General features: G+C 38.3%; 1 protein-coding gene across 1 annotated transcript; it reads right to left on the bottom strand.

Moving 5' to 3' along the window:
* Positions 1–753: 753 nt before the first annotated feature.
* Positions 754–24,133, bottom strand: LOC132156176 (lon protease homolog 2, peroxisomal-like). The gene is given in 16 exon segments (XM_059565067.1): positions 754–1,371; positions 1,481–1,665; positions 1,850–2,057; positions 3,338–3,503; positions 5,861–5,968; positions 6,452–6,578; positions 6,757–6,907; positions 9,386–9,527; positions 15,154–15,412; positions 17,670–17,764; positions 18,021–18,091; positions 18,094–18,186; positions 18,273–18,395; positions 18,510–18,641; positions 21,985–22,219; positions 23,805–24,133. Coding segments are annotated over 16 exon segments (2,550 nt in total). The 5' UTR covers positions 24,038–24,133; the 3' UTR covers positions 754–1,149.

Genomic DNA, 24,133 nt, shown 5'->3' with positions numbered 1-24,133 from the left:
GTATTACTAAGATCAGAATTAATGGTATGTATTGTCCTCATGACATGAACATCCTGGGAGGATTGTCACTGAAAGTTTAAGCTGATATGTGTCACTAACATCACCTAATGTGCAGGATGATTCTTCAAATAGCTTTCTGTGAGATTATAGAGAGAGAGAGCCAGTGTTGATGGTAAGCATTTTCACATAGTTGTGTCTACACTTTTTTTTGTTTTGTTTTTGACCAAAGTGTTGAAAATGGCACTTCTTACGAATCTCTACCCTTCATGTGGAACTGGCAGACTTCTGTGAAAATGGCTAGTGTGCATCTTACGACATTTCCAAACATGCCTTGTGTTTTCAGGCCAGAGCTGATCAAATGTCAGCTTTGTTTGCAGTATAGCATATCAAATTACATTCATGTTCAACTACAAAATTAAGCAATAGTGCTTGGTTTAGTTGTCAAGATGTCATTACAACAGCATTTTCAATTTTCCCAATAGCAAAGACAAATGTTACTGCTACACTGGTGACAATATTTTATAAATTGTATATTTTAAACACAACATTATAGAAACCTATGAAGTCACATTTATTCAAAATGTATTCAAAACTCTGATCCAAAAAGATGTATTTTGCCTGTATGCTATTCTATGAACAACACCTCAATGGAGACACTGTGTCTTCTTAAAGGAAGAATGAGGCTTGTGGGTGCGACCAATTCTAGAAACGTTTTCTGTAGCGGCAATGAGTTTTCAGGCAGTTTCAAAGGCATTCATTGGACAGATCCAAATTTATTCTGTTTAATTGTACCTCGTTGTCAACATATTCAAATTTTCCAGTCTTCATATTTAAGAAATTTGACTTTCATTAATCCATTTCATTTGATGAAAAACACTCAATGTGTTTGTTAAATCACAAATTTCATAAACCAGTGCATTTGTATAATTATTTACAGTATAAACATAGATCTACTTTTGTTGTCAGTTCTACGGGAACAAAAGTATACTCTTACAATGTCAATCATCTGTCATTAAATCATAAATTAATTAGAGGAAAACGAGAATTGACTTGAATAAAACTGATTTCCTAGTATTCAGTGATTAAGGTGATAAACAATAAGTGCTTAGTATTAAGCTTCCTCTACGAGTCTGTCTAGCAACTTCAGTCTCAGAGTTTGCTGGCAACTTGTGGATGACTGACAGCCGTGGGAAAACCGCCATCAAAGGCTGCATTCAGGACTTCATCCAAAGTGCTGGTGAAAACAAAATCCAGGTCAGCTCGCACGTGGGGAGGTATCTCCTCCAGATCTTTCTCATTGCGCTTGGGAATGATGACTCGTTTCAGATTGGCCCGGTGAGCTGCCAATACTTTATCCTTTATACCTCCCACCTGTAAAGAAAAGATATATCTTGTGAGATCAGACAGTGTATTTTAGCAACTTCTGATGATGAACAGTTTTTAAATAAAATCAAGGTTTTTTTGTGCGCGTTTTCCTCACCAGCAGCACCAGTCCTCTCAGGGTGATCTCTCCAGTCATGGCCACATCAGAGCGCACCAGCCGCCCGCTCAACAGCGAGGCCAGACAGGTTACTATGGTAACACCCGCAGAGGGGCCGTCCTTGGTGACGGCACCTGCTGGGAAGTGCAAGTGGATATTGGTACCCTCCAGAGGATCAGCGCTGCCTACAACAACATCAATCAGACACACACATTGTAATAAATCAGTCAAATCACTGTTGAAAAATCATTGCTATCACAGAAATAAAATACATTATTCACAATATCACTAACTAAACAGCATAAGAGACTTCTTTCAAAACATCTGAAAATCTTACCAACTTTAATGTAGCGTACGTCTGTAACTTACCATTAGTAAGGAGGTATGTTTTGGCATTACTGCGGAGCCAGCTGATAGCTAAATGGGCAGATTCCTTCATGACATCGCCCAGCTGTCCTGTCAGAGTCAATTGACCTTCTCCTTCCATACAACTGGCCTCCACAAACATGATCTCTCCACCCATCGGCGTCCAGGCCAGCCCGATCGCCACACCTGGCAGGGTCAGTCGCTCTGATACCTACAAGCATACACTGCTCTGGTTACATCCTTAACATACTTATCTTAAAGAGGAGGTCTAATGCTATTTCAAGCATTTAGAGTTATTTACACTATTAAAGAGTTGGATTCACATGCTCAACATGGTTAAAGTTTCAAAAAACAAGTTGGACTTTTGACAGAGTATTTCAGTGCCAGAGACACTCCTTCAGGGTTTGTATACGTTTCAAGAAGCTTTTCTTTTTTTTTCAGAGTATGGTCCTTCATGAACTCATAAAGGGCAGAATTCCTTGTATAGGCACATCTTCCAGGAAAAGCATGCACACACATCAACCAGAGCGAGAGCATGAGCAGCTCTTCAACAAGCTTCATTAGGATTACGGAGGTCGACGGCAGCACTGCACTGGATTAAAGTCAGTAAAGTTTTTGTTCCTGCTTCATTCATGTTGATGTCACAGTTTGTAGACGATCGCTACGCAAATGTGTGCTCGTGACTCTTTATCTCCACCCACGGCACGCCTCCAGGAACTCGACTGTGTTCAGAGAAAGCGTGAAGCTGTATCTGTCTTTTATGAATCTGATCAAACTATAAAGACCCTTCGGAGATGTGACTGATGCAATACTACTCTATAGGTACTCAAGATTATCATGAGATTGGCAGAAACTGTGTTATGTTCCCTTTAACATACCACAAAAAAAATATATATATGAAGCTTATATCTTATGAACATGGCTGTATATAAAACTGTTTTTTAATCTTTTTCTTATGATTTTGTTATTCCCAAAACATCTAGAAGAAGAATTTGCCCCATTATAACTAATCCTGACTTTCTTTCGAAAACCATTAACCTTTTTCTGTTTGTATATTTTGTATACAACTAACTGCAGAAAGTCGAGTGCTAAGGAAGTCTTTGAAGGAGAAGAGGTGTGTGATAGTTCAGCAGAACTCAAACAGGCTGGCTTTGGCTGTTCTCTCCAAAGTGGTAGTTGCAATTCCTTAAAAGCCTACTCTCAAATCCTTATGATATGCTGGTCCCTAGACATACTGTACACTATCATCAAAAGCCATTACTCCAGTCTTCAGTTCAAATCATTCTAATAAACTGATTTGGTGCTCAAGAAATGTTTAGTATTACTTTCAATGTTGAAAACAGTTATGCTACTTAATATAATTTTTTTGTGAAGACACAAAAAATACTTTTAACTTTCTTTTATGAATCATGCACAAAAGTGGAGAGACTTCAATGCATAACATTTCCTGAATAGACACAAAGAGCCTTCAGGCATTTATTTGATACTAACCTCCATTTCAAAGACTGGCGGTCCAAGAATATCCTTAAGGGCAATGGGGTCAATAACAATTGGCATCTCTGGAGGTGCCGCTATCCCAGAATCCTCCTCCTTGTTCTCTGTATTCTGGTCTGAATGATACAGAGATCTTTGGTGGTGGTTTTTAGTCCATTTAAAACTCTGGCATGACAATTTTAAAGAGACAGGTGGTTGACATTTCATGAACTAAAAGTAAACTCCATAAATCCATATCCATAAATTACAAGTCAAAAATTAAAGCTATAAAATTTGATCACGCTGACACTTCCATTATGACGTCTATTTGAGGCTTCGTTAAGGAAGGTGACAGACATTGAAAAGTAAAGCGAGAATGGAGAATTATAGGCTATAGAAAATGCCACAGGGGTTCAGCTAAGGAAGAGAGCAGGTGCGATCTTAATTTTAGGAGGAAACAATGAGGTATTACAGGTTTTAATATCACGCATTATAAAGAAAGCAGCTTCAGGGTGTACTATTTACTTTAAGTGCTCATCTATGTGTCTGTCTATTGTTTGTTTTTAATTGTGAGTGTTGTGTATTAGCCCTTGGCAAGACAATGATTTACATGCTCCTTGCTGTCCACAAGTCATGTGACTAGACTGTTAATGACAGACAAAGGAGGAGCATCATGTTCTGAAGACCAAACAAGGAAAGTGCATGCCATTCTGAGGCATTTTTAGATTTTATTGTGCAAGATTAATGCACATTTCTAGGCAAAAAAAAGCTTGCTATCACAATAATTCACCAAAATGTTGTACCTTTCTCCACCTTCATTTCTGCTATCATAGATCAAAGCAGAGAAATAATATTAACTAAATTATATTGTTTTACCAGGATAACTGAAATGCTGTAGTTGTGAATTATCTTGACAGCTAAACTATGTATTGTTACTTCATTTTGTGGTTATCAAAGTTTTTAATTAATTAAAAAAGTATCCAAGTATTATTTTAATGTTATTCAAATTTTGATATACATATTTATATTTATTTATATATATATATAATATTTTTTTTCACATAAGAAAGCATGATATATATAACATGTATATAATTTTAACTGATTTTAATTATTTAATTTTATTTAGACATAAGGAAATTAATAGTGCTTTTGAAAATGTTTAAAAATCATGCAGTAGTAATTTAAGTGGGATGGAGTTGGTCACATGACCAGCCAAACTGTAGTTACCTTATTTTATAATCCTGTTATTAGATGCCATAAGTAACTGAAAACCTTTGCAAGAATCTGCACCAACGTTTTATTCAGTATCAGTCAGCACAACAAAAAGTGCACCTTTAAAGAGTATCAGACCTATGCTCCTTTATAAGGAATAAGAGGGCAACCTGAATAACCAACTCTTTCATTTCCCTGTAACTCGGGAGGTTAATGCAGACAGTGAGCCATAAGAAGACTGAGATGCAATAAATGTACTGAAAGAGTTAAGATAACAGCAGGAAGCACATGTGACAGCTGTCATGATGTTCAGACTAAGAAAAACACCTGCTACGGCGAGAGGCAGATAGAGCCTGAGAGACTGAATATAAAATAAAGCGCTCATGCAATCATTTCTAAGCTTTATTCTGGCAACATGGAGAGCAAAAGAAAACCCCTGACCCTCATCTCTCTAAATCTCATCACAGATATGGGCCATGCAGGAGAGGACTGAGAAGCAGAGCTGGGCTCAATCAGAGTCTGAACAGAGCGTTAACTGGCCATGCTATTACTTCTTACTTGTTACAGAGGAACAGCTGCAGCGAGACATGAAGGACGGGGCCTAAGGCCGTCTGTTAGCACGCTTTACCCTCCTCCACCCCTCAGGGGGCCATGCTTGGAGAGATTGATGACCAATATGTGCATGTGTGTGCTGAGATTCTCATAATGTGTGAGAATAGTTTTCTGACTGTACGTTTGATAATTTCTCAGCATGGGTTCCCTACACACCCTCTTTAGTCTGAACACAGTTCTAGAGTTAGTGTGTACTTGATTCTGTCTGTGTGGAAGAGCGACTGTAAGTATGTGTTATGGATTGTTCTGAAGTCAGCCGTCTGTATGTGGCAGGGAATGCGAAACCTTTCTGAGCCACTGCTGTCAATAATAGTTTTGTCATTGAATGTTGAAGAGTTGAATAGTGTTTGTCGCTGAAAGTAAACCAAGCAATGCAATGCGTTGTAAACATTTTCCTATTTTCCTATTCTCAATGAAAACAAAATACTGCACAAAGTGTCATCCCAGCCAATCAGAACATACTAAAGATTTAATATGTAGCTATGTCTACACTTTTTCTCATCCAATGACATCACACTGTGGGCGGAGTTAGTCATCGAGACACAACAAAGACAAGAGCACACTGGGACAGGCAGTTTTATCTTCGCCCAAAGGCTATTATCTACGAGTCTACGAGTGAAGCAGAGACGGGGAAGCTGGTGTATGCCAGCAGTAAACAACAATGATGTGTGAGATGAAAAAGTCTCAGTTTTACCCGCATGTTGTTCAGTGGGCGACTCTGCTCTAGAGACCTTATGACCTTCAGCGACCTTCACAGCCACCGCTCGACAGATGGCCCCGATCTTCCTCTCCAAAGAGCGCACGCCTGCCTCCCGTGTGTACCTAAGAACACGTTCACACACAAATCACTCCGTCATTACTGCCAGCACTGCTGGGCCGGGGCCATGCATTGATTGCTTTTTAGCAGATAATCATCCCAAAATTAGCAACCTCTGAGGTAATTAATTTGTTTGCTCTGCAAAATTGTCTCTAATTGACAATCCCTGATGGACTACAGAAGAGAAGTTTGGCAGCCTGTCATAAGATGCGGTTCTGAAGGAGAGAGTGAGACAGCAAAGGATATAGTTTACAGGAGGAGACCCCACTGGACAGCACCATCTGTGACCCAAGCTGCCCCTCTGTTTCACACCATAAACTCTTTTAGCGGTGAGACACTGCTTTCTCTGAAATGTTACACTCTCCTCTGGCCTGAATGATACTCCTTCCAATATACAGCGTATGCATTCAAATTTACCCAATTTTAGAATGTTCTGCAAACTTTTTACAGCATTGAGTGCTATTATATATTTGCGTGTGTGTGCATACTTGCTGATGATATCTTTTGTGGTGTCCTGTGGTATCTGGAGCTGTTGTGGGGTCAGTCCATGCTGCTCCAGCTGATGAGGGATCAGGTGCCGATGGGCGATTTCTACCTTCTCCTCCTGGGTGTATCCTAATTAGACACACATGCTGATATTCAGGACACAAGTATTTAACTACAAAACCATCTGCTCAGTTGTAGGGTAAAGTCTTTTGTGTCGAGATAAAATAGCCAGGAATTAATCACTTAAAAATGTCACATCGTCAATGCCACGTCCTGCTGTCTTTTTTGTCTGAATTTGAACTCTGACCTTGCACCTGGAGGACTTCCATTCTGTCCAGTAAGGCAGGAGGGATGGTGGCCGTGGTGTTTGCTGTGGCGATGAAGAGCACTTGTGAGAGGTCAAATGGCACGTTGAGGTAATGGTCGGTGAAGCTGTTGTTCTGCTCTGGGTCCAGAACCTGATAAAGAACACAGTTTATGGGGGGGACTTATTAAAAATGCATAAAGAGTTCAAATTCAGCATATTGCATAAGGAATGTTTTATCACAGAAGTCAGATTATAAGTAAGAGTGTGTATTTTCACCACATGTCAAATGGATCTCATGAAGATGAACAGAAATGGCTCTAGGCTGAGGAGGTAACCATAGCAACAGGAGGCTGCTCAAACCCCTTCTGTGACAATCAGCACTGGATGGTACATTAACAAAACTAACATTGTCATCATTTATTATTTCATTAAGGCCTCCAAAGTGCTCTAAAATGTCCAAAGGCGGCATTTCAATTTTCAGCTGGCTAAAAACCCTTTGGTGGACACACGGCCCAACAGTTCCTAGCTTTTATATAATATATAAGATACTTGCAGTTAGGGATGGGACGATAACCGGTTTTATCGATAACCGTGATAAAATGTGCTGAAGGTTAATAATATCGTTTAAAAATGAATTATCATTAAAACCGTGTTTGATTATCGCGGTTTTAATAACTCGCTATTAAATCATGTCCAGCCAGCAACAGTCTGACGCAAGCGCAGCGCACAATATTTTTTTGTTTTTTTTCGAGAAGGAATGGCGAAAGTCAGTGACTTTTCTATGCTTCTACACTTTTCATTGTAAGGAAGGAAATGCCACAGAATTTAATCTTTCTTTAAATTAAGTGCATAGAGTTGCTTGTTTTATTAGTTGTTTGTTGATTGTTAAATATAAAACTTGCTGAAATGTTTTCAGTGTGAGCATCAACTATTTTTGAACACTTTCATCTCGTTTCAACAAAATCGTGATAATATTGATAATCGTGATAATTTTAGTTACTATAATCGTGATATTAAATTTTCATACCATCCCATCCCTACTTGCAGTTCAGTGAGAGAGTCAGGTAACAGCTTTGACTGATTCACTGACTGAGCAAGTATGAGTCAGACTGCTAAACTCACATGCAAGTTTTGTGAAACTTTATGAATGATAACCAGTTCATATTAGTCGTTTGTTTGTGAATCGGACATTAAAGCTTGCACTGTTTTCATTGTTGCATGAAGGAAATACTGTAAAGTTGCAGTCACATTTACCAGTGTTTGGTGAATGTTTGCAGTAGAGTCATTTTAATAAGAATCCATTTCGCTGGGAATTTCACTTGAGGGTGGAAAGATTTGTCAATGAAGATTTCACAACGGGTTAAGTTGGTCATGAGAATGATCTGTCGCTTTGACTAACAGAAAGCTGTCTGGATTGAAAGTAACTTCTAAGCTGTGCTAATGTGGACACTCCTTAAAGTTTTAATTCAATTACACCACTTCGCAAGATGATATTTGGCAAAACTAAAAAAAAAAATAGAGTAAGCCTATTTGTTTAGTAATAACACACCTCTCCAAGATGCATCATTTGCGGTATTATTCATAGGGTTAAAGGTTAAAAAAATAACAACAGCTATAAACAACCACCTTAAAACTATTTATTTTGATACTTTCTTATCCTTCACCAAATTAAGCATTGTTTGCTCTCAGCTAAATCACAGAGTTTTCTGTTGAGCTTGCCAGGTAATGTCTGCCCTGTGATGAACTTCCATATATCTCTCTCTATCTGGAGTACAATGAAAAAGGTCACACGTTTTGCAGCACGAGATGAACGTCACTCCCCCGATGGTTTTTGCGTGGAGATCTTCTGATTACAGAATGCAGACCACTGTTCTCTGGTGAAACTCCAAGATGCAATTCTCTTCCTCTGCTGGATTGTTGTAAAAGCTCAACATGCCACCAGACAAGAGGATTACGATCAAAGATATATCAGATCAAAGATATACAGATGTTCAGTACTTCACAAACAGCTGCGTCACGGGAGATATTTGGCTATTTATCTCAGTGAAAACAAACTGGCTCATGTGCAATCAAGTGTTTGCAAATTGTGATGCATATGTGATACTGTACACAGACAGGACAAAAAAACGATTACCTTCTACCTATGGTATGCATGCACTTACCTTGTAGACCACACACAAACAATTGCGAAAAACATATTCTTTCAGTATTGTGGCACATAATGTAATGCAGTGAGTCTGGGTAATACCACACTGAAACACAGAGATCTGCCCTGACAGAAATGTATGTCGGTTTTGCACTATTCCATCTCCAGCTTATCATAGTCCATCCACATTAATGTCAATAATACCTTCAAAATTCAAGCCTTTTGGAACATTTTACATGATAGGTAAAAACTGAATGCACTGTAAGTCGCTTTGGATAAAAGCGTCTGCTAAATGCATACATTAAATTTAATTTTTAATTTAACATTTTTAGCCTTAATTTATCTATCCTTCTATCCATTCTTTCATCCATCCATCCATCCATCAAGCATGCAACCCATGTTTGTCTGTGTTTTTGTTTTCTTTTTTATATACACACATATATATATATATATATATATATATATATATGTAGTGTCTCTCACCTCCAGCAGGGCGGCAGCAGGATCTCCATGCAGGCTCTTCCCCAGTTTGTCCACCTCGTCCAATAAAAAGACAGGATTGTTTACCCCAACAGTCTTCAGTCCGTTTATAATACGACCAGGCATGCTACCTATGTACGTGCGCCTGAGAATGGAGACACATGGAGATAAAGCGGGAGTGGGAAGAAAGTAGCAAAAGGGACAGATAAAAAAAAAAATGCAGTGGAAAATGATGAGAGGAGTAAAAAAGATCTGTATCAGAGCTCTGGTGGGCAAACAAAAGAAAAGATCACAATCATCCTACATAGCGACCTGAAGGGCAACTGTTTTGACACAGTCCCATTCAGGTTGCTGTTGGTTGTCAATAGGTGTTACTGCCCCTAGAACATAACTGATGGGCTGCATAACAGGTTACAGCGTGAATCATAAATGCAATTTGAAAATTACAAAAATAAACGAATAACTTCTTGATAATGTTGCTGGATGAGGCTTGAATGCATTTGATGTGATTGAAAACACTAAAACTTGCATTTGGTCCTACTGAACTGACAAAAAGGCAGGATGCGAACACAGACAGGATTAAAATCATTAGGGGCTGTAAGACTGTCATTAAACTTCATACACCGTACAGTAGTAAACAAACGCAGACTCTTTTAAAGAGACTTGTAATAAACAAGTCTCGCAAAAGGCTGTTTGTCTTAAGGACGATTTTTTTCATGTGTGAGTGTAAGGTCTGATATTAACCATCCAGAAAACACAGAGGCTCTTCCTGGCCTGCAGGGTGTCATGATTGTTATCACCTACTAGTTTCTAAAGTGACAAGAGATCAGAGGGAACATCAAAGAAGTCATCAGTGCAGGTCATGGTTTAAAGTTTCTCTTGTCATTGAAGGGGCACTACGCCACGTCTCTTTGGTGGGTTCCTCATAGTCTGATTCTTCAGTCTGACACATCTGCACACATTAGCATCACTGCATGCTTCACATTATGGTAATGACTCACCATTTGATGGCAAAACAATGCCTGAATAGCTATATTGAGTTTCAGCATCTGAAGGATCTTGGATAAGTAACGTAACACCAGGGTTAATCACAGTAACACCAGGCTGGGGTTACAAGTTTTTAGCAATGCACTGGAAATAAGGCATTTTTTTAACAATAATCTTAACAGCTGGATGATGTTTACACAGTACACACTATTGTTCAAAAGTTTGGGGTTATTATGATTTTTTTTTCTTTTTAAATAATTTAATACTTTTATTCAGCAAAAATTTTATAAATTGACCAAAAACAAAAAAAAAAAATAGATAAATAAATATTGTTCTTTAATTCATCAAAGAATTCTGAAAAAACATCTATCACAGTTTCCAGAAAAAATATTAAGCATGTTTTCAAAATTGATAATAATAAGAAATGCTTCTTGAGTACCAATATTAGCATATAAGAATGATTTCTGAAGGATCATGTGACAATGAGAACTGGAGTAATTGCTGTTGAAAATTCAGCTTTGCATCACAGGAATAAATTACATTGTAAAATAGAAAACATTTGTTTTAAATTGTAACAATATTTCACAATATATTTTTTTATTGTATTTTTGATCAATCAAATGTAGCCTTGGTGAGCAAAACAGACTTCTTTTTAAAAACATTTAAAAAATCTTACCAAGCCCTAATTTTGAACAGTAGTGTACCGTAAAACTTCAAATAATAGCCCGGGCTTCTATTTACCCAATCGCCGAACTGCACCGGCTTGTATTTGAGACAGGTGTCTATAAGAGACAGGCCTTTAATTTAGTGTTGAGATGTTCAAGCATGACAGTAGGAGGTTACCACATTATATTACGTTTTATTTATAATTAATTTGAATGTGTTTAACAAATCATTTAATGTAAGAAATGTCTTTGGCTATTGGCAGCATAAAAAAAAACATAAAAAACGAAACGATGTGACAGCATTGGGCAGAACAATACAAGTTACCCCTAAACGAATGTGTTTAACAAATCATTTAGTGTAAGAAATGTCTTAAATTATTGGCAGCATAAAAAACGAAACGATGTGACACTAATGGGCAGAACAATATAAGTTACTGCTAAAATCCATCGAGCATATGAACTTGTTGCCCGAAACATATCAACAAGAAAGAATGAAGGCTACCCTGTAAAACAACTGCAATCATGTGATAGAAAATTACTCTATTCATCACTATCATCATCCCCGCGATCCTCAATTACAAGTTCATTGGCGAATTCCTCCTCCACGTCGCTCTCCTCCACTTCTCCCTCTCCAGCCTCCGCTAACTCTGCCTGCCTTGCTTGCACTAACAGCTCTCGCCCAGATGCGCACGGCTCTCCCTCTTTGAAACAATGGATAAGGTGATCCTCACTTCCATCAGAAGCTACTGTCAGGCCAGATACCTAAGGATAACATCGCGAAGTTAATGAAATATATTATCTCCTCTTTCTCCCTCGCACACACACACACGAAGTTGAGCTTTCCCACCACTCTGAAGCCAGTCTGCAGTCAGCTCCTCATTCATCCATCCATTTTTGGACGTGGCCACCACCACCCCACTGATATTCTGCATTAATTTCACCTCCTTGATCCCCCCTTTGAAGACAATGTAAGGTTTCAATTTCACAGTTAAGTGGCTCTTCTCATGGCCTGTGGTTTTCAGTGGAACACTGCGTGCACCTCTTGCATCCACCGTTGTAGAGCCCACCATATCAAACCACACCGCTGTTTCGTCCATGGCTATAATGTTTTTCGGCTGTATTTTCTTTGCCTTAATAATCCGCGTTGTATATGTGACAAAATTTACCAGTTTCTCAGTGAAGTGCTTGGCGTCTTTCTGGGCCACAGTTGTGCATCTTCTGACTGAAAAGTCGTTGCGCCTCAGTAATTTGTCCAGCCAGCCAGCGCTCGCAGTAAAACTCTCCTCATCCCTGCCGTCACTCACTGTTGCATACACTTCTTTTGCCTTGGCCCTGATCATTTTACGTGAGACTCTGAGATGCTTTGCCCGCATGCTGTGGATCCACTCATACACGCTCACCTCCAGCTCTTCACTGGCCTTCTTCCTCCCTCCACCTCGCAGTCTGGCCCTTTTGTCATCTTCCTCGGAAAGACGTTGCATTTCAGCTTTATTTTTACGCCATTCTCGCACTCTCTTTGGATCAACCGAGAAATGTCTTGCCACTGCTTCTCCCGAATTTTGTTCGGCAAATTTGACAACTGTCAGCTTAAATGTCAAATCATACTTTTTTCTTTTTGTCTCCATGGTGGTATTGAGAGAATTAAGAAAAACTGAAGACTAAAAGAAAGTTCGTTAACCTCTTTGTTATGTTGCCATAGTGATGAGTCGTTCATGAACTGTTGTTGTGTCTGTCACGTGAAATCTAATCAAAACATAGAACAGATGATCTGACGGGTTTGAGAAGATCAAATACAACCCGATACTAAAAAAACAGACCTGGGGCCTCATTTATAAAGCGTGCGTACGCACAAAACGGGGCTGGAAACGTACGTACGCCAGTTCCCACGCAAAGGTTGTGATCTATAAAAAACAAACTTGACGGGAGAATGTGCGCACCTTTAAGCAAACTTTGAGCCGTGCGTACGCACATTCTGGAGACAAAGGGAATTGGCGACACCGATGGTGAGGTCGTGAACTGAAGTTAGATTGTAGAAAATAAATGTGAGAAGAACGATTATAAGAATGAATGACATTTAATTTTCACTCCATTTCATACGTTATATCCACATTATCATGAAGATTAAATCCAACAGTGTTATTTGTGCCGATTGTTTTAGGCTATATACATCTAGTAAAATCCAAACGTAATTCAAAATGTATTAAAAGTAAAATAAAATAATAATCAGCGCTGCCTTACAGTCACATTGTCCACAACGGGAGCACAGGAGGACATGGCGCGATACATGTGATAGCCTACAGAATAGCATGAAATACCCTTTTATTAGAGAACTGCAGAACACAGTGTAAAAAGGAAATATTTTCCTTAATGTACATAGCCTATATCATAAAATGTCAAAGTCTGCAAATACAGTCATGAAGCACAATCGCTACTCATCATCGGTCCTAACTATTACGGTGTTCATTACAAAACCGTCAAGAAGCATGTGTTCACTATAACATTTTCGTCTTAAATTTTCGCCCACAAATTAATTAAGTGATTTTGTCAAGGTGTTAACGATCAGTCTATTTGCTAGAAACATATAAATTCTCCGGTGACCCGGGTATGTAATGCTTCATGATGGCACTCCTGGCACTGTTGGAGGATTACGCTAATGGCAGAATAAGGAGAGAACGAGTTTTCAGGGACCATGATGATTTCCTGGCCCATGATGATGACTGGCTAATAAGCCGATTTAGATTCCCTAGAGCTGTGCTCTTGGATCTATGTGCTGAATTGGGTCCAGTATTAGAGAGGGCAACACGCCGGAACCATGCCATCCCAGTCCAAATACAAGTCCTCACCACTCTGGGGTTCTTGGCAACCGGCTGTTTCCAGCGGGAATTGGCAGACAGGTAAATTAATAATATAAAAAAACTAAGTAATCCTCAAATTTGTCTCTAAGACCTTTTTGTATATGAAATAATTCTATTGGAATCTATCATCTCACCCTATAGGTCTGGTATATCACAGCCGTCCCTGAGTGCCATAATATCTGTCGTTTTAAATGGTATACTTAATACACACATATTTTGCATACTATAAGCACATGTAAATAAAACTTTTTGAAAATCAATATTGCTATTTATATAGGTATATAGCCTAATAAAACACAAATGTAATATGTTGGTAAAAAAAAAATTTGTATACCTTCAGGTCGGACCATTTTTTCTTTAATTCTGCAACTGTCCGTTCTGTCCCACTGACACAATTGACGGCAGAAGCAATACTTTGCCACTCGCACTGCTTCTTTTTATTAGTGACCCCACTGCTGTGGCCACCAAATAACACAGTTTTCCGAGCCTCCACCTCCCCTACAAGTGTTTCAATCTCAGTATCTGAGAAATTACGTTTTTTTCCTCTTTTCTCACCTGTCGCCATTATTAAAATTAGGCTAACAGAAATGCACGTTTTCACTTTCTTGGATTAATTAATTGGCGGGTCGCATGCCAGTTTTCCAGGTATATATGGGATTCCACTCTCATTTACATGCTGATCAGCAATCATGAGGTGATTTGCATTGACTATTTATGGTTAAAAATGGGCGTGTACAGGGCGGGATATGAGGCTGGTTCACGTACGCACATCTGCGGGTGATCTGTGATTTATAAAGGGAACATTGCTTACAGGTGTGCGTACGCACGGTTTTATAAATCGGAATATTTTTTGGCGTACGCCGTTTTTGGCTTTTGGGCGCACGTAAACTTTTAGTAAAGATCCTACGCATAGTTTTATAAATGAGACCCCAGGCCTCTATTTGAGACCGGCCTTTATTTACCCAAACCTGTCGTCACACCAGGCATTTAAAAGAGACAGGCATCTATTTGGGACTCGGCTATTATTTGAAGTTTTACGGTATATTAAAGTGTGATTAGGGTTTTGATTATCAATCTGATGTCTTGCCCACACAGCTTATTCTTGCCAAGAATAGCCCACTTAAACAAGTATCTGTCTACATGCAAAATGACCAACCGCAGTTTTTTTCCTCAAAGCAGTCTGAGACTGAGACTATATGTTTCATATATCCTACCCATTTGAAGATCAGACACTAAGTGTACTAAATGTATGATGACCTCTCACCTGTGGCCCCGGATGTCAGACTGATCACAGACTCCCCCCAAGGCAATACGATGGAACTCTCGACCCAGAGTGCGAGCAATGGAATGCCCAACGCTGGACTTTCCCACACCAGGGGGTCCCACAAAACACAGTATGGGTCCCTTAAGGGTGCTCTTGAGCTGCCGCACCGCCAGACACTCCAGCACCCTTCTCTTCAGCTTTTCCATGGCGTAGTGATCATTATCCAACAGCACCCGTGCTGCCCGGATGTCCAGGCAATCTGATTAGACAACAATGAAAGACACTACAGAGTAAAAATAATGCAGTTGATTAAAATAATGCAGCACTATTCATGACCATCACTAGAAGTCATGACCCATGAGTGGTGCTGTTACCCAATTAGACATGTGTCTTCAAACCATGGTCTTGATGAAGCACAGCAAGTTTCATGTTGACTGATCAAATTTTGGCCAAGATACAGCCTCTGAACCAATTTTTGGTCAACTTCCTTGAATTTATATATATATATATATATATTCAGTCATTTCTGTGCGGTTCATTCCAAAATTCATGAGCCAGTTTTTATAAGAATTGGACAATATTTGAAGGAGTTGCGAATAAAATGTAAAACTGTACTGTACAAAATAGCTGCCACTGTAATGGGTGGATACTTAATGTAAGAAGTTGTATGTGTTCAGTATGAAGAGAGAAATCAGGTATACTAAGTTTCATTTTGCTAGATCAAAGGGTTCAAAGGTTATAACCATTTCAATGTTGAACTGGTGGTGGTGCCATAGAGTTGGTCCTAGAGACCCTAAAATTGGTCAGCTGACTATGCATGACCATCACTACAAGGGTGCCAAATTTCATCATTTTCCTATGTTCCCTTCATAGGGATGCCATTGACTCCCATTTGTGAAGAACAATAATAAAGTAAACCGATGGTACAATAGGGTCTCGGACCCTAATGACATTTACAATGATAATATTAAGCAATTCTCCTTTTTTATTTTATTTTATTGATCAAATAAATCCATCCTTGTATAAGATATACAAGTAATATCACAGCACCGTTGCTGCAGCCCTCGATTGCACGCATATTGTAAAAATTCTGTGAGGAATGTGAGTATTTTATCAAAGACATATGCATTTCCACTGCCTGATGTAATAAGATACAGACATAAATGCAGCTGTCTCATAAAGTAAACTTAAACTGGGCACAGAAATTTCTTTATGGTTCTCACAAATCTTAGATGGACTATTCTGCATTTACAGCAGAACATTCCTGTAAGGCCAGACCGCTCTATTCCCAGCTTTCAAGCTCCGATCTAAACCACTAAATCAATTTTCTTCTAATGCAGTCCCACTCTTGAGTGCTGAGCTTGAAAGACTGTGAAATGTACATGAGACTTTCCCAGCAGAATTCCAGCGCCAAGGTCTGTTACACATCTAGCAAGGGAAATTCAGAGGTGTGTGTGTGCGTGTGTGTGTGAGCACTTTCAATCACGTGAATGTTTGTTTTAGCCCTTCATGGATAGTCAGAGATCTCATTTCAAGGCTAGCTATGACCTTAGGATAGTAAGTAACGCATACACTTTTGTACATGCTTTTGAGCATGCCAGTAAGTAGTAAAAGTAGTTGCATTCCAACACATGGAAAAATTATAAAACACAGAACATGAATGAATATAATGGTATGTTTAATGGTTCTCAGCATATGGTCAAACGCTCTAGCTGTGCTTGGCAAGATAATTTGCTATACTTGAGTTCTCAGAGTTCTCCATATTGCCATGGAGAACATGACAAGAATAACACATGTAAACAGCTCAAATCACTCTTCAACCCTACACTGAGAGCAATTCATTTCACAAAATGTAGTAAAACACTTCCCCTACTGGTGGCTCCTTTAAAATGTTGTTAGATTCAATTGGTTATTGATTTTATCTATTTAAATACATAGTCAACTCAATTTAAAGCTACATATTTAAATACATTTAACATTCTATTAAACTTTTTAAAAATAGTTTTAACCAGTTTATTATACATATACTGGTAACAATTACATAGGCCATTTAGAAAAATATTACCATTCAAAGGTTTATACTGTAATACTGTGAAAAAAAATTATATTGAAATGGAAAAAAATAGGTTTCTATTTGAATATATTTTATAATGTAATTAATTCCTGTGAGGGCAAAGCTGAATATTTAGCAGCCATAACTATATATATATATATATATATATATATATATATATATATATATATATATATATAGTTTTTTTTTTTTTTTTTTGATAATCTGAGCAATAGTAAGTTCAAAACAAAAGCAAACTTAGCATTTTATAAAATATAGAAAATAGTATAATATACTACTTTAAGGTTTGACATTAATATTTGTACTAATTAATAAGTGACCAACGTTATTTGTAAAATTCATTCCTGAAACATGAGAATGCATGTATAGAAAAATAAAATTACATACAAAAAATACAACTGCTGTTCATTTTGATTTGTTTTATTTTATTCAGCTTTCTTACCTGTAGAGCTTTTGCTCCAGGGAAGCTCTACCATCATCTCCAGGTAGTTGCGCGTGAGGGCATATTCTGGCATGGACTGTGGCATCTTTTTTAATCTGTGGCCGAAAAAAAAAAACTTTCTCTGAGATGTTGGGTAAATAAGGAAGAAATCCTTTTGGCAGGGAAGGGGGAGTCATTAATGTGTTATTAATTAAAATAATGCTTAAACTGTAAAGAGAATGACTTATTTAGTTATAATAGATTTCAAGACAACAGAACAGATGTGGACATTGGTCAGTGAAAAGCCCCTTGCTGTTTAGCATGTAGCCAACTATGAAATGTGGTTTCCTCTAAAAAATTACCAGACCGTACCGTTTTAGCTCCTTGAGACACACACGCAGTGCTGCTTCCGGCATAGCTGCTGCCTTCACTTTCTTCTCAAGAAAACAGCTGTGTCATCACCATCTTCGCCCTCCTCCTCCTCATCCAGTGAGAACTGACGGCCTGGGAATACACCACCTTTACGGATGGCCAACACCTAGGAGAAAGAAGAAGGATACTGTTATAGAGCAGGAAATGTGGAGGAGGGTGTTTGTGAGGCAGAGAAAAGATATGTTGGCCTACTCTCTTGTCATCATCAGGTCTGAGTTTGCGGGTCTTTTGCAGCAACTTGAGCCCCTCAATTTGTCTGGTGAGTAGGGGAAGGGCCTTCTTAAACCGTTCCTCCAAGTCTACCGCATCCAGCACCTGACAACAAACCAAAATATTATAATAAATGCATATTTAGTTTGGATAGTGTGGTGTATGATCACACTAGGCAAATCATTTATGATTGAAGAATAACTCTTTTTACTGTTGCACCTGCAGTTTCTCTTTGTTGGAAGTGCGGATCATGGAGGCAAAGACACCCGGCAGGGTTTCTTTAGGGAGACTGTCCAACAGCCGCCTGAGTTTAGCCACCACAGGCACTGACATGTCCAACATCCCAACCAGCTGGACAAAGAGAGACCAGAGGATACTGTCAGTAAACTGAATGAAAAGCCTACATGCAATGAATCATCCTGTAGCATTTGGAAAAGAATGAAGCCTTTATATTCATTCAGTGTTTAAATGATGACTCGCTGTATAGATGACTGGTGCCAAATGGGAAAATAAGAAAAACCTCACAGTCACATTCATCTTTTCTTCAGTAGTGAAAAAAATATCTCTTTGATTATTACTATTGTTAACATCTCTGAGCAATATCTTTTTATTTAAATCGTAGTCCATGACAAAAAAAAATGTATCAAATTATTAAAGGGATAGTTCACCCAAATATTAAAATTATGTCATTAATGACTTACCCTCATGTCATTCCAAACCCGTGAGACCTCCGTTCATCTTCGGAACACATTTTAAGATATTTTAGATTTAGTCCGAGAGCTCTCAGTCCCTCCATTGAAACTGTGTGCACTGTATACTGTCCATGTCCAGAAAGGTAAAAAAAAACATCTTCAAAGTAGTCCATGTGACATCAGAGGGTCAGTTAGAATTTTCTGAAGCATGGAAAATACATTTTGGTCCAAAAATAGCAAAAACTAAGATCAAAGACTTTATTTAGCATTGACTTCTCTTCCGGGTCTGTTGTGAGTGAGTTCAAAACACTGCAGTTTAGTGATATCCGGTTCGTGAACGAATCACTCGATGCAACCGGATCTTCTTGAACCAGTTCACCAAATCGAACTGAATCGTTTGAAACGATTCGCATCTCCAATACGCATTAATCCACAAATGACTTAAGCTGTTAACTTTTTTAATGTGGCTGACACTCCCTCTGAGTTCAAATAAACCAATATCCCGGAGTAATTCATTTACTCAAACAGTACACTGACTGAACTGCTGTGAAGAGAGAACTGAAGATGAACACCGAGCCAGATAATGAACAAAAGATTGACTCGTTCTCGAGTCAAGAACCGTTTCTGTCGGACGCATCCAATTCGAGAACCGAGGAGCTGATAATACTGCGCATGTGTGATTCAGTGTGAAGAAGACTGACACACAGAGTGTCTGAACCGAACTGAATCTTTTGATGCTTGATTCTGAACTGATTCTGTGCTAATATTATGAGCGCAGGTAAACCGAAGGCTTGAATAAAGGGCATTAATTGAATGAATTACTCCGGGATATTGGTTTGTTTTAACTCAGAGGGAGTGTCAGCCACATTAAAAAAGTTAACAGCTTAAGTCATTTGTGGATTAATGCGTATTGGAGACGCGAACCGTTTCAAATGATTCAGTTCGATTTGGTGAACTGGTTCAAGAAGATCTGGTTACATCGAGTGATTCGTTCACGAACCGGATATCACTAAACTGCAGTGTTTTGAACTCTCTCACAACAGACACGGAAGAGAAGACAATGCTGAATAAGGTCGTAGTTTTTGTTATTTTTGGACCAAAATGTATTTTTGATGCTTCAAAAAATTGACCCTCTGATGTCACATGGACTACTTTGATGATGTTTTTCTTACCTTTCTGGACATGGACAGTATACCGTACACACAGTTTCAATGGAGGGACTGAGAGCTCTCGGACTAAATCTAAAATATCTTAAACTGTGTTCCAAAGATAAACGGAGGTCTTATGGGTTTGGAACAACATGAGGGTTATTAATGACATAATTTTAATATTTGGGTGAACTAACCCTTTAAATTGGAGTTATTGAAAAAAGACTTCAAAGAAGAACACCAGATTATTTATGTATTTATTATTTATGTTACAAAATATTACTATTTCAAATAAATGTTGTTCTTTTGAACTTTCTTTTCATCAAATAACCGTGAAAAAAGTAACATGGTTTTCACAGAAATATTAAGCAGAACAACTGTTTCGTTCACTGGAAATAAGAAATATTTGAATGAATGAATATACAGCACTTTATTGTGTATTGTAAACCATATTCTTTTTTTGTATTTTTCTGTCAAAATAACGGAGTTCATTTAGAATTATTACGCTTTTAAAGAACAAGCAGAAGATATGCCGATTTCTCCGGTAGTGGGCGGAGCTAATGCGCAAGCAGCAATCTGATTGGCTGTCGCTTATCTATTACTGTCCCTGTTTTATTATTGTCTACGATTAATCGCAATTAATCACACTGTTATGCACAAAACTAATAATGTATTCAGAAGTAGTGTATTGTGCACTTTTTCCATTTAAAATAGGCCTACTGCTATATGAATAAAAGTGTAATAACATTTGGTTTGCGAACACTTTAAACAAATAAGGTGCTTTTTACAGTAATGTTCCTTTTATTGTAGCCTAAATCTTAACTTATAAAAATTAAATTAAATTAAATTAAATATAAAACAAGTAATTTGTCACTGCAAGGACATTAACATTTTTATAGACAATATTTTATAGTTTGTAAGAGTCCAGAGCCTCGATCATAACATTATAACAGGCACCTTCCTATTAGAGATCTGCACGATCACGGGACCCATCGCAGCAGAGTGAGGCATGGGATTTGGAAAATGATGACACTTGATGTGTGGGTAGAGACTCATGTGTGCGGGATGCGGGAGAATAATTAGGGTGTCTCACACCAGGCAATCTTAGCAAGTTTGACCCCCAAAGCCTGGTTCATTTGACTAGTGTGATAACTCCGTTTAGCAGTCCCTGGCTCGGTTGGAAGAGGTGGGCCAGAGCGCGGATCAGTTATATAGGCTATAGATCAGTGAGTGTGAGTGCTAACAGTGCCGGAATGCAGATCTTCTGATACGTGCTGCATGATTGTGTGAATATTTCTGAGCAGCAAAAGCTATATACCAGTAAAGCGATATATTTTGAGAGGGACGTGAGGTACCACGTCCCATATGACTCAAAATAATAAACCACAAAGTTAACAAAAGATTCACTCCACTGTGTTGAGCAAGTGCTTCTCTGCTGTCTTCACATGCTATCGGCAACATCCTATTTCCAATTTAAAAAAAGTGACATTATAATGAGCTTGTTGCACTGTTAAAAATAACAGTGGACAGTGGTTTGTGAATGTTGATGCTAATTTGATCCGGTCCTGTGACCCATGGTTTGTCTGTATGTGTATTGGACATTCATAATAATAAAAAAACTGCATTAACATGCAATAAAATAATTGTCAGTGTTAATCAATAAATGTGTAAATGTGATAATAATGCGTCAACTTGCCCAGCCCTAATTATATATTATATTATATTATACACAGGTGTATCAAATGAATAATATTTGCGATTTCAGGATGCTGTGGCAATAGCCTGCATGGCATTTTTATAAACTATTAACAGAATCATATAAACACAAACGGACATCCCTTTATTACTAGTGACCTGTACAGCTGCCTGATAGAACCTCTGTGACAGCTCCCCCAGCTCTCCATCAGCCTGATCTCCTTCGGTGTACTGCTCCAGTTTGTCTAGCTGTTCCACCTCTGCCACGGGGAAGGGTTTCTCTCTCAGCAGCTGGGTCACACGGAAGCGACACAACCCCGTAATGAGCACGGTGTAGTGCGGTCTCCGCCAGTTGCTGCCCACAACCTGAACAGCCAGTCCTGCTGTGCCAATACTGAGAAGACAGAAGTATAAATAAAGTAATGAGGTCTGAGTTTTGTTTCCTGTCAAATCCTGTTTGTGATACCGGAGTAGGTTTTATGCCAACCATGACATCTAACAGAGGCACGCACACGCACACACACACACACACACACACACACACACACACACACACACACACTGAACAATGATTATAAATAACAATACCTTAATCAACATTATCTCATTTCAATTAAAAATTATTCTAGACATTGAAATTATAGATTAGAGAACATATCCTTTATGCAGAACATATCTCCACATCCAGGTTGAGGGAAGACACATGGTGTTGCATATTGGAAAAAACTGTCTGTGTGTTAAATCCTAGTGAACTAGAAATCCTTTCATGATTTTAAAAATAATTTTCACTGTTTCCCACACATATATTTTACTTGGGCAGGCCGCCCAATTAGTGGAAAATCTCCCCTCACCCTACACGTTTCATATCCACTCATTCTGTGTGGGCTACAACCGTTACCTCTCGCTGAAAATCCCACATGACATTACTGATTTTTATTTTTTTTGTATTTAATTGAATTTCCATTTAATTCATTGGGATGCCTCCTCACAGGAAGAAAAGTCAGAGAACATTATTTGACATATTATTCATTATATAGATTTTACTAGTATCAGAAAAAATCTGTCTCATTCACTATGACAAAGCAAGGAGAAATCTACCATTTAAATGCTGTAATTTTGCATAATTTACATTGCATTATATGAGTATGTAATTAATTGTAATAGTAGCCTAGGTAATTAAAATGATTTTCAAAAAATAAAATCACACATTATTTGTTATTTGTCACAAGTAGTAGATCATTTTTGTGTCTTAACCCGGCTACCTCCGTGAGTATAGTCTTTTTCAAATCTGTGGGATGCTCTGAATTTTATATCCATTGCAGTGGAGGATTTCTAAATGCACAGTGGCTTTCTAAATCACCATGCAGAGCATAATCAAAGATATTTCTATTTGATAGGTTATTAAAAAACATTTTACTTTTAACATTTCATTACACACACACACACACACATACACACATATATATATATATATATATATTATTTGTATTATTACTATTATTATTATGTTTCCATGTTTTGCATTACTAAGTCACTATGATTTCAGAAACTGCCATTGATTACTGACAGGGCATATCAGACTCACAAGGTTAAAGTCCAACTACTGCTCAAACAATCATTTAAGAATACTAACACTGCTGCTACTAGTCTCTTATCATTTAAGAAAATAACCAAATAGGCAACAATGTAGTATAATGTTTAATTTTGAGCATCACTCAACCACACATTCAGAAAGTACAGTAAATATAAAATAGTAGCGTGTCTTGTCATCACCCTTAAAAACATGACCATGGTAATAATGTAAAAGTGATGCATTAATATAAACTAAACTTTACAATACAATAAAAGTGACGCATTGCATTGCGTTATAAAGTAATAAGAAATGACCATGGGACCTCCTTCAAATGGATTCAGAACGAGACATTAGCCCCACACTGGGTCTGCAGCGGGTTTGACGGTCTCTGACAGCACAGACGCACCTATGTAAGGACGGGAGCTCATCGCTGTCGTGCTCTGGGTCTCTGGTGTTAGGAATAACCCCGATGATGGTGCTTTTCAGCGAGGTTCCCTTCAGCAGTCTGCTCTTCACTAAGTGCATGTTTCTCGCCGTGTCGACGCTGATTCTCATGGTCGAGCCCGGTAACAACACTCCATCGGGAGTGCACAGCGAAGGCAGTCGGCTGGGGATTTGAATACCACTGTTTGATGACATTTTTCAGGGCTTGGATAGACATTTAAAGTGTAAAACTATTAATCGCAGTGAACTAAGGTGCAAGGAACGCCTTCATCGTATGACAATCTGGGACGA

This window comes from Carassius carassius, chromosome 13, assembly GCF_963082965.1.
Source record: "Carassius carassius chromosome 13, fCarCar2.1, whole genome shotgun sequence".
NCBI lineage: Eukaryota > Metazoa > Chordata > Actinopteri > Cypriniformes > Cyprinidae > Carassius > Carassius carassius.
The sequence above is the reverse complement of the archived record's forward strand: the minus strand, read 5'-3'. Positions and strand labels throughout refer to the sequence as shown.